The sequence below is a fragment of the Motacilla alba genome, chromosome 23 (assembly GCF_015832195.1).
Source record: "Motacilla alba alba isolate MOTALB_02 chromosome 23, Motacilla_alba_V1.0_pri, whole genome shotgun sequence".
Taxonomy (NCBI): domain Eukaryota; kingdom Metazoa; phylum Chordata; class Aves; order Passeriformes; family Motacillidae; genus Motacilla; species Motacilla alba.
The window spans coordinates 357,468-371,681 of record NC_052038.1 but is presented as its reverse complement, the minus strand read 5'-3'; the positions used below and the strand labels follow the sequence as shown (position 1 = coordinate 371,681).

At 52.9% G+C, this 14,214-nt stretch overlaps 1 protein-coding gene across 5 annotated transcripts in view; it reads right to left on the bottom strand.

Annotated features, from left to right (window-relative positions):
• PTPRU (protein tyrosine phosphatase receptor type U) overlaps positions 1-14,214 on the bottom strand; it is a 57,044-nt gene that overhangs the window by 35,462 nt on the left and 7,368 nt on the right. For all 5 annotated transcript variants that reach the window (XM_038160708.1, XM_038160710.1, XM_038160711.1 and 2 more), the window contains exons 2-3: positions 5,687-5,815; positions 46-317 (exon numbers count right to left, since the gene is read on the bottom strand). In XM_038160708.1, coding sequence (XP_038016636.1) covers positions 46-317; positions 5,687-5,815 — 401 coding nt within the window. The remainder of the gene's footprint in view (positions 1-45; positions 318-5,686; positions 5,816-14,214) is intronic.

Below are 14,214 nucleotides of genomic sequence, written 5' to 3'. Positions count from 1 at the left end.
GCCGGGGGGTCCAGGCTGGGGCCGGGGGGGGCTGCTGGGCCTCACCTGGTACTCGCTGGGCCAGAACAGGCTGACTGCCAGCTCTGCCTGGTGCCACTGGCGGCCGTGTGAGCCGGACGCATTCCAGACAGCGCTGCCCACCAGGCCCCCGGTGACCCAGACGTAGGCGCTGAGGGTGCCGGGGCTGTGGCCATCCCGGCTGAACATGAAGTAGCTGAACTGAAGGCAGTGGGTGTCATTCTCACTCAGTGCCTGGAAGAGCAGGTGAGCTTTCTGACCCGGAGTGTGCTGAGAGGAGTTCACCATCAGGTAGGAGCCTGTGGCAGTGGGGGAGAAAGGGGAGAGAGTGGAGTTAACTATAAGGATGGTGAAGGGTCTGGAGGGGCCATAGAGGGGGTGGCTGAGGGCACTTGGTGTGTTCAGCTGGAGCAGGGCACACTGAGGGCAGAGCTCAGGGATCTGCAGCTCCTCCCAAAGGGCAGTTCCGATCTCTGCTCTGGGACAGGGACAGCAGCCAGGGAATGGCTGGAGCTGGGCCAGGGCAGCTCAGGCTGGAGAGCAGGGCAAGGTTCTTCCCCCAGAGGGTGCTGGCACTGCTCAGGCTCCCCAGGGGATGGGCACGGCCCCGAGGCTGCCAGAGCTGCAGGGATGCCCAGGGTGGGGTTGTTGGGGGATCTGAGCAGGGCCAGGGTTGGACTGGATGATCCTTGTGGGTCCCTCCCAACTGAGGAGATTCTATGATTCTAATCTCTCTGTTCCATCTCTCCTGGGCTTTGCCAGCAGGGATAGAGAAAGTGGAGGATATGGCACCTCAAAGATGCTCATGTGCCCCACGGCACTGGTCCATGACAGCCCATGAGGATGTGCAGGACAGGAGGGACTTAGGATGGAGTCAGGAGCAGGACACTGCAGTGGGACCTGACTGCTGGATGAGGAGAGGAGGATCAGAGCTGCTGCCTCCCCAGGGCCCCAGGGTCAGGACTTTAACTCTCACAGCTTTGGCTGCATCAGTCCCACTCCCCAGCCGGGCCCCAGCTGTTTACCTCCATTCCCAGCTCCTCATATTATTTACCACACAGTTGTCACCACATTTCAACTGTGCTCAGCAGACACTCGCAGAGGGAAATCCTCCTTGGCTTAAGGAGCAGCAGCAGCACCCCAGCTCCTGGGGGTGCCTGGGATGTCATTCCCAGAGCTGCCCCACCACCAGCGGCCACTGGGATCCCACCTCCCACCACCTAAAATCACCAGCAGCAAAACCAGGAGCCCCAGCACAGCCTTGAAGCCGTACTTATAGGGCAGGCAGGATGACAATCCCAAAGGGGATCCCAAAAGCAGCATCATTCCCTGTCCTACACACTCCAAGCCAGGCAGTCTGGAGGCAGGAGGGGGATGCAGGAGTCCCAGCCCCTCGTGGCAGCTCCCAGAGCTGTCCATCACAGCCATGGGGACATCCCATACAGGATGGATGGGATACAGGATGGATGGGAAGCTGCCCCACCAAATCCTCCCCCTCACCAAATGCAAGGGGATTATTAATCTCCATTTTAATACCAGCAGAAGCTGTAAGTAACAAAGCTGGGCCATTTATTCAAGCCTACCATTGTTTTCCTGACAGCCAGCGCTTCATAATCAATTAATTCTAAGCTCAGGCGCTTTCCTCCCCTCGACTCCCACTGAGCAGCTCCAAGAAAAGCCAAAGGAAGGGGAATGGGAATTGTAGGGGGCACCCATCCATGCCCATGCAGCACTTGGGATCACAGAGGAGACGCATCTACTGCCCCAGAGTTTGGGACTGCACCTGGGGGGACCTCAAAATACCCAGGGGGTCACAGCACCAGCTGGGGTGACACAGTGCCAGTACCAGATGCATCTCCCAGTGCAACCTTCAGGGACAGGAGCTGAGGCAAGGGAAAAAAAATCCCTAAAAGGAAAATTTTCCCCACACCACTGACCTGTGTGGCTGCCTGGCCCTGCCAGCCCCTTGGGGTGGCTACTCAAGGTGAAATAAAACGATGACAATTTATTTCCTCAGAGTCCAGCACAGCTCATTTCACCCACCAAGGGGAAGGCACTATGCTTCTCTTTTTTCTCTTCTCATTTCCCCCAGCAAAATTACTTCTGCTCTAATGAGATCAGCCCCATTTGGTCCAGGCGACAGCAGAGTGGAGAGAGACCATTGACCCACCCCACGCCAGGGGACATCTCCCAAAAGCCACCTCATTAATGAATGGGCTCTCGTTAACAAACACAGGCCCTTCCTCTGCCCTCCCTTTACAAACAAAAAGCATAGGACCAAAATAAAGAGGCCAAGACTAAAATTAAACCACTGATGAGTTATTTTAAAAGACAGACAATGCCCATAAGGTCACCTGGGAGCAGGGATGCACCTGAGCATCCTTCATCAGGCAGGGCTTCCCACACACACTATTTCCCCCTCTTAATTTTCTTCCTGGTGTTGCAGCATTGGAAAAAGCAGGTTCCAACCACTCGGTTTTGTGCTAATTTTATCCGCCTCTGCTGTAAATATCTGGCATTAGCCTGAAGCCCAAGGTGTAGGTTGGGTTTCTTTTATAAATAATAAGAAGCAGAGGTACTTCAAACTGCCAGAGGGCAGGGTTGGATGCAATATTGGGAAGGGACTGTTCCCTGTGAGGGTGGGGAGGGGCTGGCACACGGTGCCCAGAGCAGCCATGGCTGCCCCTGGATCCCTGGTAGTGCCCAAGGCCAGTTGAAGCCCTGCTTGTCTATGGGAAGGAGCAGCTCTTCCCATCATGCTGCCCATCCCAAGGGTTCTGCCTGCCACTGCATCCCTCCAGGAAAAACCCAAACAGCCCCGCAAGAAGAGGAGGGAAGAACCCACTCCCCACACTTCCCTGTCTCAATGAGTTTTTCCTCCTACAAAATCACTGAGAGATAAAAATAAATTTAAAAAAAAACTTCCAGGAGCTATTAGAAAGCAGGAAGGCAGGCAGGATGACAGGGAGAGGGCGGCACTGCCAGACAAGAGGTGCCAAGGGAGCAGGTCTGAGCACTGCAGCATCTGCCTCCAGGAAATCCCGCTGGAAGACGAAGCTGACGTGTGCCAGATCCTTCTCGTGTCACAGCTGGCACAGGAACCAGGGAACTACTCCCCACTTCTGTGCTGAGCATCTCCCAAAGCAGCCCCAGCACCAAGGGCTGATCTCCCACCACCACAGGGTCCTTGGACAAACTGCAGCAATTCCCATGGGAGCAAACAATCAGGTTTCATTGTTCAAGGGTTTTATGGATTGCAGCAGGAGCTGATTGGGAAGCAGTGCTGGAGCTGAAAGCTGAAGGAGCAGCTCCTTGGATGCGATGGGGAGACATCAGAGCTCTTCAGGGTGGGGACAACAACTCAGTCCCCCTCAGCACAGGGACAGGGTTGTGCGGGGACACAGCAGCTCCATGCACTGAGAAGCTTCGATGCACAGGGGGTTTCCTAACATCAATGAATTTGGAAGGGAAATCTAGGAAAAAGCACATTTGAGGAAAAAAAAAACCACCCACAAATATGTTTTAATATTTTGAGTGAGGGACCTTAGAGCCCCTTTCAATGCCAAAGGAGACTCCAGGAGAGCTGGAGAGGGACTGGGGACAAGGCATGGAGAGACAGGACACAGGGAATGGCTTCCACTGCCAGAGGGCAGGGATGGATGGGATATTGGGAAGGAATTGTTCCCTGGGATGGTGGGCAGGCCTTAGCTTAGGGTGCCCAGAGCAGCTGTGGCTGCCTCTGGATCCCTGGGAGTGTCAAAGGCCAGGCTGGACAGGGCTTGAAGCAGCCTGGGAAAGTGGAAGGTGTCCCTGCCCATGGCAGGGGGCAGAACTGGATGAGTTTTAAAGTCCCTTCCATCCCAAGCCAGTCTGGGATTACAAGCTCACACCTGCCTTACCCAACTTCCTGCAGCTGCTCCTTCAAAAAAGGAACAATAAAGAGACAAAAAAAAAAAAAAATCACGATTGCAACATGGGAGAGACCCATCCATCATCTTCAGGTGAGAGAGAGACAAGTCAAGAGAAGGCGGGGAAAAATCCCTAAACCAAACAAGAAAGCAAGAAGAGAGTAGGATGGAAAGGTAGCAGCAGGTGGCCAGCAGCCAGCACCCACTCCAATAAATCCTACACTCCTTGAAACTGGCTGATCTCCAATAAAAACTCATTTTAATCTGAGACCACGAGACTCCTTTGGAAAGTGCTCCCTGGAGAGGCCCTGGCACTGTGAAATCCTTTTGATCCCCTGAGCTGCTGCAAGGACCAAGGGGGTGATGGGGCTGCAGAAACCTCATGCACAGCTCCCCACCCAAAACAGGGTAAAACCACCCAAAAATGGGGTCCCTGCACCCCCCTGGTGCCCCATGATCATGAGCAAACGGCATTACCTGGTCTTAGGGGAGCTACAGGGACAAGTATCCTCTTTCCAGGGTGACACTGCAATGCTCACACCCTCCAACCCGAGATGTCCCACCCACTTCCCCATCAATCCCAGAGTGTATTGCTTAAACTCTTTGTGTTGCTTTAAGACCCCATCTCCTGCTGAGCCACAGTTTTTTTCTCAAGCAGGGAGAGAAGCCCTGTTCCACCCAACCCTCCAGCCCCCTGCAAGCCTCCAGGCTTTAAACTCAGGTAGTTCACTGCCGATTTTAAATTACAGCTGAATGTTGAGCAGAAAACTCAACTAACTACAAGTTTCAGACACTCCATCACAAGCCATCTCAACCCCCAGCTCTGCTTTCCCCAGGAAACCCCCTGGACACACACCAATTAGGACAGCTCAGTTTAAAGCAATTACTTGGAAAAAACAACAAGGGAGGAGCAGGGATCTGCCAGCAGATCCCTGCCATCGCCCAGCACACGACATGGCAGGAGGGACAGGATGGAAGAAGAAGGTGATGGGGAAAGGTAATGGCAGAGCAGAGTTAGTGGAGGGAAGAAAGCCAAATTAAGCCCTGGCATGAATAAGGCACAAGATAAACAGCTGGAGGCCGGTTGATGGAACAGTAGAGAGTTTCCTATAAAGCAGGTAACATTTTAATAAACAGAAAAGGTGATTTTTACTGCTGAGCTCTAAACAAGCTCTCCTGTTTTTCTGCCCATCCTCAGCACAGAACTGGCCCCTCAGGACCAGGCAGGAGCCAGCAGTCCCAAAAACAAGGAGCATCCCAAGTCCAGTGAACCTCACTGAGCAAATGGGTTCAGAGACAACTCAAGGGGGTCACAGCACGACAGAGTTCAGAGCAGGGAGTGAGCAAAGCCCCCAGATGCACCCAGGCATGGTGCCCACACCATCCTCGTGGAGAGGGGAGTTCCTCACAGGTGCCTGGCTGGATCTGCTCCCCAGCCTGGCCACCACAGAGGACAAGGACCCAGAAAATAACAAAAAACAGTTTTAAACCAATGAGATTTTTTTTTTAAATCCATTTTCATTTTCTTCCTTACCATTCACAAGACTTTGGAGATGCCTCCAACTCGTAAGTCCTTCCCCACACTTGAAAAAGCCAAAACCAGGGGTTTTTCCCCATTTCCCACATAAGCAGGCAGAAGCCAAGTCTAAAACACTGCAGGAATTAAACCAGGAGCCACATAGTCCAGCCTTGGGGTACAGGACACAGAGGCAGGGTAGGGACAGAGGGCCCCAGGGACACAGGGGGACCCTGGCACTCACCGTGAGGCAGGTCAGGCATCAGGTGAGGCATCAGGTAACTGCGGAGGAGCTCCCAGTCGAAGTCATCGTCCTCGCCCTGGCTGTACTCGCACTGGTTGGGGTCACTGTCCTCCTCGAAGGTGCAGCCAGCTGTGGGGACAGACCCGTCAGCCCCTGAGCTCCCAGGGTGGCTGCTCCCTCCCCAAAAGACCACCAGGACAGTGTGATGCCCCTGGAATGTCCCACCAGGATGGTGTGATGCCCCTGGAATCCTGGGGCACTCCAGGCATTCCCCAAGGGCACTGTGAGCAGGGGTCTGGTCCTGGGTGCTACCAGGGCCCCACAGCTCCTGTGCAGCTTCACCAATGACACAACCAGGCAGGTCTCAGGTCCCAGGGAGGCCTTAGCAGCAGGAGCAGGATGCAGCTCCCAGCTTTGCTTCTTGGGGGTGGGTAGCACAAGGAGTTTCCCCCAAGAAAGAGCATTTGGCTGTGGTAGCCATACAAAATTTGTGCTTTGACCCCAACCCTCCCCCTGTGGCTTGGGCTCCTGGGGGTCTCTCCATGGCCTGATGTGAGTGTGGCAGTTCTGAGCCAGGACCTCCAACCCTGAACGCAGCCCTGAGGCTCCCCCCCCCCCCTTGGCACTGCTGAGTCCTTTTGGCAGTCATATTTTATTACAGATTTATCTCTCGGGGGTCTGAGGGTGTTTGCACAGCACCTCCCTGGTCCACAACGTCCTCAGCTGAGCACGGAAGAGTGCAGCAAATGCCAAGAGGCCACTTGTTCCCATGGGAGGTGACACAGAGAGAGCCCCCCCCCCCCCCATCCTGCATCCACCCCCTTCCTGTGATCCCACATTCCAATCCACCCCCATTTTCCAGCTCCCCCATCCAAGCCCTCCCATCATCCCACATCTATCCAGCCCTGGAGCTCAGGTCGGCTTTGCTGTGGGGCCACCGGGGCTGTTGGTTCACATTGCCCCATTGTCCCATTAAACCCACGATTACAGGGACCAGGGCGCAGCACTAATTAACGGGGCCCGGGCTCACGAGGGGCCCCAGGAAGCCCTGAGCAAGCGGAATGAACAACAGCAAACATCCCCTAATGCACCAGCAGGAAAACAGAGCTGGGCCAAGGGATTATTTCTGCTGTTTTCTTCCTATTTTATCCCAAATTACATCAGTAATTCCCCCCGCCACCTGGGGATTTGGCAGTTAATGGCCTCGCTGCTGGCACGGGTTGTGCCTCCCTGTGCTCAGGGATGCCTGGATGCAACATTTAGTCAAACACAAGTCCAAACACCGAGAAAAAAGCCCATAAGATGCTCAGGAAATTTCAATTCCCAGCTCTTTCACATATAAGAAGACATTTGTGGCTTTTTTTGCCCCTTTGCACTCATTCTTTAAAGCACAAGGGCATATTCCAGCTCCGTCACCAACTGTTTTTTCCTCTCAGAGCCACAAGAAACTTCTTTTTAAAAACCTGTAAGCAAATTCTCTCCTATTCATATGTTTGGAGGCACTGAGACATCACAGCTTTCTTAAAGCCCTTCCCGAAATGGAGCGTCTGCCCAGCCCACGTGCGGATGTGCCCCCGCACCGCAGCCCCTGGTCCTCAGCTCTCACCACGAGACGTGTCGGATTTTAGAGCCTGGAACTTGGCTGCACTTTCTAACGGGAGGAAAAGCACAAATCTGTCAAAATTTTCCAGGAAGGAAGGGAAATAAAATAAATTTCAAAATAAAACAGTGTCAGAGACTAAGTGCCAAGTGATTTAAAAGAAAAAAAGGCCCAAGTGTTTCTTTCCAAGATCTGCTGAGCGGGATATTCTGGGAGGAAGAAATTTGTTCTTGGGGGATTTTTTTTGGCCTGAGAAACCAGAGCAGAGTCAAACAATGTTTCAGGCTGGCAGAGCCCCACTTCCCAGGGAAAAGTGATTCCTTCACCCCCAATAAACTATTCACAGCCACTGAAAATGCAATGAGGTATGTACCCTACTCCTCCTCCTCCTGGACTGCATCCCCCCACCCAAATCCTGCTGCCATCCCCAGCGCAGCCGCTGCCACCAACCCACGGCTCCACCACCCCACACCTGCATCCTCAGCCACCCACAAAATGATGCCTGGGCTCCAGAAGTTTAAAATGCAATTACAGAGCAGATATGTGCTGGCCAAGCTGAGCCATATCCCTCCTCAGACAGGTTTACTGCCAAGGCCTTCCCCGGCACAAGCCTTCCCTCCCATCCACAGCACAAAACAAAGGCAGTTCGAGTGGCCACTCCATTTCCCTGACTAATTTGTCCATGATTTGTACACATAGGGAAAAAAGCCAAAGGGGCTTCAAAGAACCTTGGTTTCCATGAGTTATGGAATGCTTCTGGCACCATCTCTCCCCAGCCAAGGACAGGGCTGGGAGAAGCTCGACCTTCAGCAGATTCTCCCTCCTCATCACAGGATTAAGGGCATAAAAATTAACACCCTAGCAATTAAATGCCAACAGCCCAACTCCACAAGGGGTGGCTGGAGGTGCTCCAGCAGCTGTGGAAAGTCAGAGAGGAGAAACCCAGAGCAACCTGCAAAAAATTCATGTTTCATCACAACATTTGCAAGGAGGGCAGGGAGGCTGCAACACAAAATATCCACTTGCAGCAGTGGGAGGGTTATTCCATCCCAAGGGCAGCAGGACAAGGACTGTGGGAGCCGAGTGAGACTGCTCCAGGTATGGACACATGCTAAAAATGAACCAAAGAGCCCCTGGTCCCCTAAGCTGGCTCCAGTCCAGGGTGACAGCAGCTCCGGGCGCAGAGGTGAAGGCAGCAAGCGCAGGAGGTGCGATCCCAATGCAACAGCAGCTAAAAATACTGCAGGGAGCAGGGGGGCTGCCCCCGGGGGTGGGACGTGTCTGAGACACAGCCTGAACACCCCAAAGCTGCCTAAATCACCCCCAACACAGAGCCTGCCCCATGCACAAGAGGCAGCCTGTGCCAAGGATGAGGCGTGCCCCATTCAACACCCCACACAAAACCCCCAGAGCATCACAGCGTTCCTGGGCAGAGGGGAGAGAGGGATGAGCACTAACACGGGGGTTTAACACCAGATGGACCAGAATTTTTTTTAAAAAAATAAAAAAGAGGTGGTATGAGAGATTTGCTAGGGAGATGGGGACCAGTGCTGCTCAGCCTCCTCCAGATACTGCTGCCACCTCCATGGATGCACCACGTGCCCAGGTGGAAGGGAACAGAGGCACAGGCACCAATGTAGATGTTAAACACCAGATGAAGCAAAATTGTTTGAAAGAAAGCAAAAAAAAAAAAAAGGTGGCTGGAAGGGCTTGTCAGGGAGCCTGGTAGCAGGCTCAGTATCTCCCTGGGTACCACTGCAGCACCAGGGCATGCTGAGAGAGCAGAGGCATGGGCACCAACATGAGAGTTAAACACCAGATGGACTAAAAATTCTTAAAAAGAAAGAAGAAGAGATGGCTTAATGGATTCAGCAGGGAAAAGGACACCACTGCCACTCAGCATCCCTTGGGAACCACTGCCTCCCAGCACCCCCCTCTACAGGGATGAGGAGGAGGAAATCTGGGGAGGGGAGGGACTAGTGATTCACAAAGAAAAGGGAGCAAAAGAAAGACCAAACAGCCAAGTACAAAGGACAGCATCTAATTAATTCTCTGTGGCCACCGAGGAACACGGCCACCTGCCTACAGCCCACCCCATGCTCTTTCATCCACAGAGTCTACACTGCTCTCACTTCCAAGTTAATTACACACTTAAACCTTTCCTGTTTAACCTCCTGCACCATGGACACTATCCGTGTCTTCTCCTGCCTTTTATCGAGCAGTCTTGAGAAGGCTCCTGTGCCAAAGGGCAGCCCAGCACCATCTGGGATTGGGATCACAGGCTGGTGCCATCCGGAATGGCAGGATTGGGATCACAGCCCAGCACCATACGGAATGGGAGGATTGTGCTCTCCCCCACCCAAGACCCTCTGGGGTATCATCGGATGGGAACAAAACACCAATAATGTCCCAAAATGGGGACAGGCTTTATGAAAAATGGGCTCATACCAACACTTTAGCAAGTGCTGCTTCCTCAGAGCTACAAAACACAGTGCAGCCACCCAGGACACCCAGTCCTGATGGGAAAAAGCCTATTTTGTTCCCACCCTGGCTTAGCTAGGGCTGGATCAGCCCCATGGTCACCTCTGGGGTGCAGCATCTTCGGAGCACAAGCCACAGCACCCCATGGCACAGGCACCAGACAGGGGACATAACACTGGTCATCTTTCAGAGTCAAAATATTGGTTTTTTATCCCTAGCCTTATCCAGAAGCTCCAGTCCTCCATCCCAAGTAATTCTCAGCAGGAAATGGGGAGGATTCAGGTACCCACAGGACACATGACACACTGCCCTGGCAGCCAAGTGCAAACACCCTGCAGAGTGAAAGCATCATCTGACCACAGCAAGATGTGGCAGGGGCTGAACAGAGCTCTCCTGCCATCAAATCCAAAGTTTTCATTGCCTCCCAGGAGAAGGGATGGAGGCAGAGGCTTTGCAGTTGCACACCCCCAAATTATCACACCCAAGACCTCTCCTCTTAAATGCACGTGAGGAAGATGTTCTTTGTCTGCACCAAAGGATGAAGCTCTTTACACAGGATAAATGGTCAATGAGCTGCTGCAAATGGGGAAACCAAGGCACAGAGGGGATGTGGTGAAGTCACAGAACACTGGCAGCCCGGGATCACCCCAGGGATGGCAGAAAGCCCAGGGAGCTGGGTGTGCTGGGATACAGAACCACAGCTCCAGCAGATCCCGCTAAGGTGCCATTCCTTCCCAGCATCCCCCGAGCAGAGCCAGCCTTCCACCTACCAGATCCCAGCTGCTATTTAAAGGTGCTTTCTTGGCACACTCCTACAGGAATGTGCCCCAGGAAGGAAACGCTGGGAGTTGCTTCCCTCCGGGTGCCAGCAGACACGGGGGACAGGGAGCACATTCTGCAACTCATCTAAAATTAGATGCACTTCTCAGCCAGTGAGGCCCTGTACACAGCACCCCACAGGCTCCCAGGCGAGGTTAAGGGATCCAGGATAATTTCCATCTGCAGGCTACTCAAATTCCCAGGAGTGGGATGTTACAGGGGCTCTTTGGCACTGAGGAATCCAGCTCACTGGGAAAATCCAGACAGGGAGAGGTCCTGTGTGCCAGCACCCCAACATCTCACTGATGGGGACCCCTGCCACACTGGGTACACCAACAGCTTGGCCAAGCCCAAACACCCCAGGATTTCACTGGGACAACCTCTTCCCGCCCAAGCAAAGGGGAGCTGAATCCCTCTGTAGCTGCACTTGGCACATGCAGAGGGCCTGGGGCACCGGCACAACACTGGAAGTGTTTCTGTGCATCACATCCTGGAGATGATGACAAACTCCCTCCCTGCTCCTCTGTTCCCCACTTCTGCCAAAGAGAAACTTTTAAGAGAAATATCACTGATTTCTCAGCCCCAATAAAAGCTGATTGGAAGAATATGGAAAGCAGCATCATTAGAATTCTCACCAGTAGTTTGTTTTGGTTCTCCAAATCATTTTAAATATTGTATTTAATAGAAAAATAATTTGCTCAGCTGTAAGAAACATCAATTTGCAACTTGAAGCCTTGTATATTAGCCAGAGAAGCTAATGTGTAAACATAAGCAGCTCCAGGAACATGTGGGGTTTGGCCAATGCAATTCCAGGGAGAGAGCAGCCAGATATTAAGATGGAGGATTTGCATAATAAGTCACTTATGCCTGATAACCTCCGTGTTTGGAACATGCAGGACTAGAGAACAATATCCATCTGCCAGCAACGACAGAAGACATAAATCTCCTTTCTTCCTTTTTTTTTTTCCTTCTTGACTGGTAAAGACTCTTTATGACTTTTACCTGCAGGTCCCCAAGGAGTTGTCAAACTTCCCACAGTGAGTACCCAGTCTCAGCAGCCTCCAAGGAACCCCAGGGAGGGGGGAGAATTGGCAAATCTGGCTTCATTACAGGCATTTTGAAGCAAATACAACTGGGAAAATACAACTCCGAAGACTTTGCAATGCCACAGGGATGGCTTGTGCTTAGGCAAGGACCAAGTGTGCCATGCATCACTGCATGGCGAAAATGCATTCAAAAGCAAAGGGGGAATAATTAATCTTGCCAGAATCATTCCTTGGGGCAAACCCAGCTGCCAACTGCAGCTCCACATGCTCTTAGCTCCAGAGAGATCAGCACTCCTGGGACTGGGGTGCTGCATCACCCTGCTGCAGGCGGCACCAGGAATGTCTCCCTGGAGCGTACCTCCCTGGCTGCTCTGGAGATGCTGGGGGATACAGGCCAGGAGGCCGTAGCTCCATCCCACAAGGGATGTGGGGATTTACCATTCCATCCAAAGGCTGTTGATGCCCAGCACCCATATCCAGCCAGTGCTGCTCTCAAGGAACGACCAGCATCACTCTGTTACTCGAACCCTGCTCAAGAGAAGTCCTGCAGCACAAAAACACCCTCGAGCTGCACAGCCAGGAGGCCACTAACCCACTGCACAAGTGCTTTAATAATGAACCATCACTTAATTAACATAGTCAGTGCTGCCTGGTGCACTCCATGGGGAAAAAAAAACAAGGCAGGAAACCTTTGGAAACCTCCATCCTGCCGTTATCAATCGCCCCCTGTGCAATTACAGCTCACGGGCTGCAGAGCTGTGCGACACTCAGGGAAAAAAAATGGGAACAAATTAAAATAAACGAGAAAAGGCAGGGGCAATAAAGCTCATTTCTCCCCCTTGCTCCTTTATTACTATCAGGCCCCCCAGGTCTCTGCTGAGGACCATCCACTCCACATGCCAGGGACCCAGAGAGACCTGGACCATGAGCCCCAAGGGGCACACACTGCTTTCAGGGGATACCTGAGGACACAGAGATGCTCCCTTGGCAAGAATTCAGGCAGGAAAAGCAACTGCCCTAGCACACATCAGTACCACACCAAAGCCCTGGGGGCCTCCAACATCAGCTGCAGAAATCATGGGAAAGAGCAAGTTTTCCAAAACAACCCCATCTGCAGGGGATAAAAAGGAGGCAACCCTCAGCCTCCCCCCCCACAGCAGGTCCCATATCTCTGAGGTGATGGATGTGGGAGCACAGTACTGGGAGGCACATCCTCCTGGGATGGAGCATGTGCCACAGCTGGGAGAGCCTTGGGAGGCAACTCCAAGGGTCACTGATGGCATCTCAGGGCAGAGAATGGAGTCAGGAAACCCTCAGCCCCAGGCCCCCATCCAGGGCCGCAGCATCCCCACCATGCCCAGCATCCCAGCCAGCCCTAGGTGCAATAAAGGTGGGGAGAAAAGGAATAAGGCTCAGTGCCATGCAAAATCCAGGTCACCGTCCTCCTCCTCCTTCCATGCCACCAGCAGAGCCAGGAACAGCAGTGTGGGCTGACTGACGCGGGGGCGGGAAGGTGACAACGTGTGATGTGGGCACATCCATCACCAGCATCAGGGCTCGGCTGAACCTTTGCTGTGGAATGGGAGGTTAAAGGCAGGAGTCCTCATGGGAGGGATTACAAGGAGCTGTGTGCCCAGCAGGTCTGTCACAGCTCTGGGGACACGCTGGACCATGCCAGGCAACACTCAGCCAGGCAAAGGTAAGCAAATGGAAAATCAAGCCCAGAAAGAAACAGGTTTGTTTTTACCAGTCCATGAATTTGGCTCAGCCACCCCCTGTCAGCGCTGGCTTGGGCATCCACCCATCCTGACCTGGAGGACCCTCAACACATTCCAGCAAAAACTCTGGGATTACACTAAGTGTGCAGGAATAACTGAAGAGTGCCTCCAGCGTCAGAAGTACACACAACACCCTGCAACCCCATGGGAGAACCATGAAACCCCAATACCCAGCACCTTCCACCTCCTGCCTGCACACATCCTGCCCCAGACAGATCCCAGCTCCTATCCCCAACCAGCTGCAGCCACCATTCCATGGGAAGGAAGGCAGGACACAGCCTCTCAAACAGAAATGGGTCAGAAATGCCAGCAGGTCCCCAGACAGGAGCCTGGGTGAGAGACTAAATAAAAAAGTTCAGCTGATATAAAGAGAAATAACCCAATGAGGAGATGCAGTGGTTTAGTTTAATATTGTTATAATCCAGGGAAAGCAGGCTGGTTGCTGGCTGCAGAAAATCAATGGGATATTATCACTCAGCAGACAGATGAAAAGACAGTAAAAATAAGAAGAAATAATAACAGAAATAAGAGAGTCCATGGGAAGAGCCCCAGAAGGGCAGTGGCTGAACCTGCATCGCAGGAAGAGTTCAGAGTCTGTCCTGGCATTGGGAGGCTTCCAAAGTCACTCCCAAGCTGCTCCTTCTCCAAAAACACACTGGAAAGCTCCAGCACCCACCTCCACAGCGGGAAGAGGCAGGTGCCCCATTGACACCAAAAACACAGAACCAGATGTCCACTGAGGTCTTTGAGGCGCCAGGGGGTGCCCAGGATCACCCACCTGTGCTAATTCAACTAACCACATTG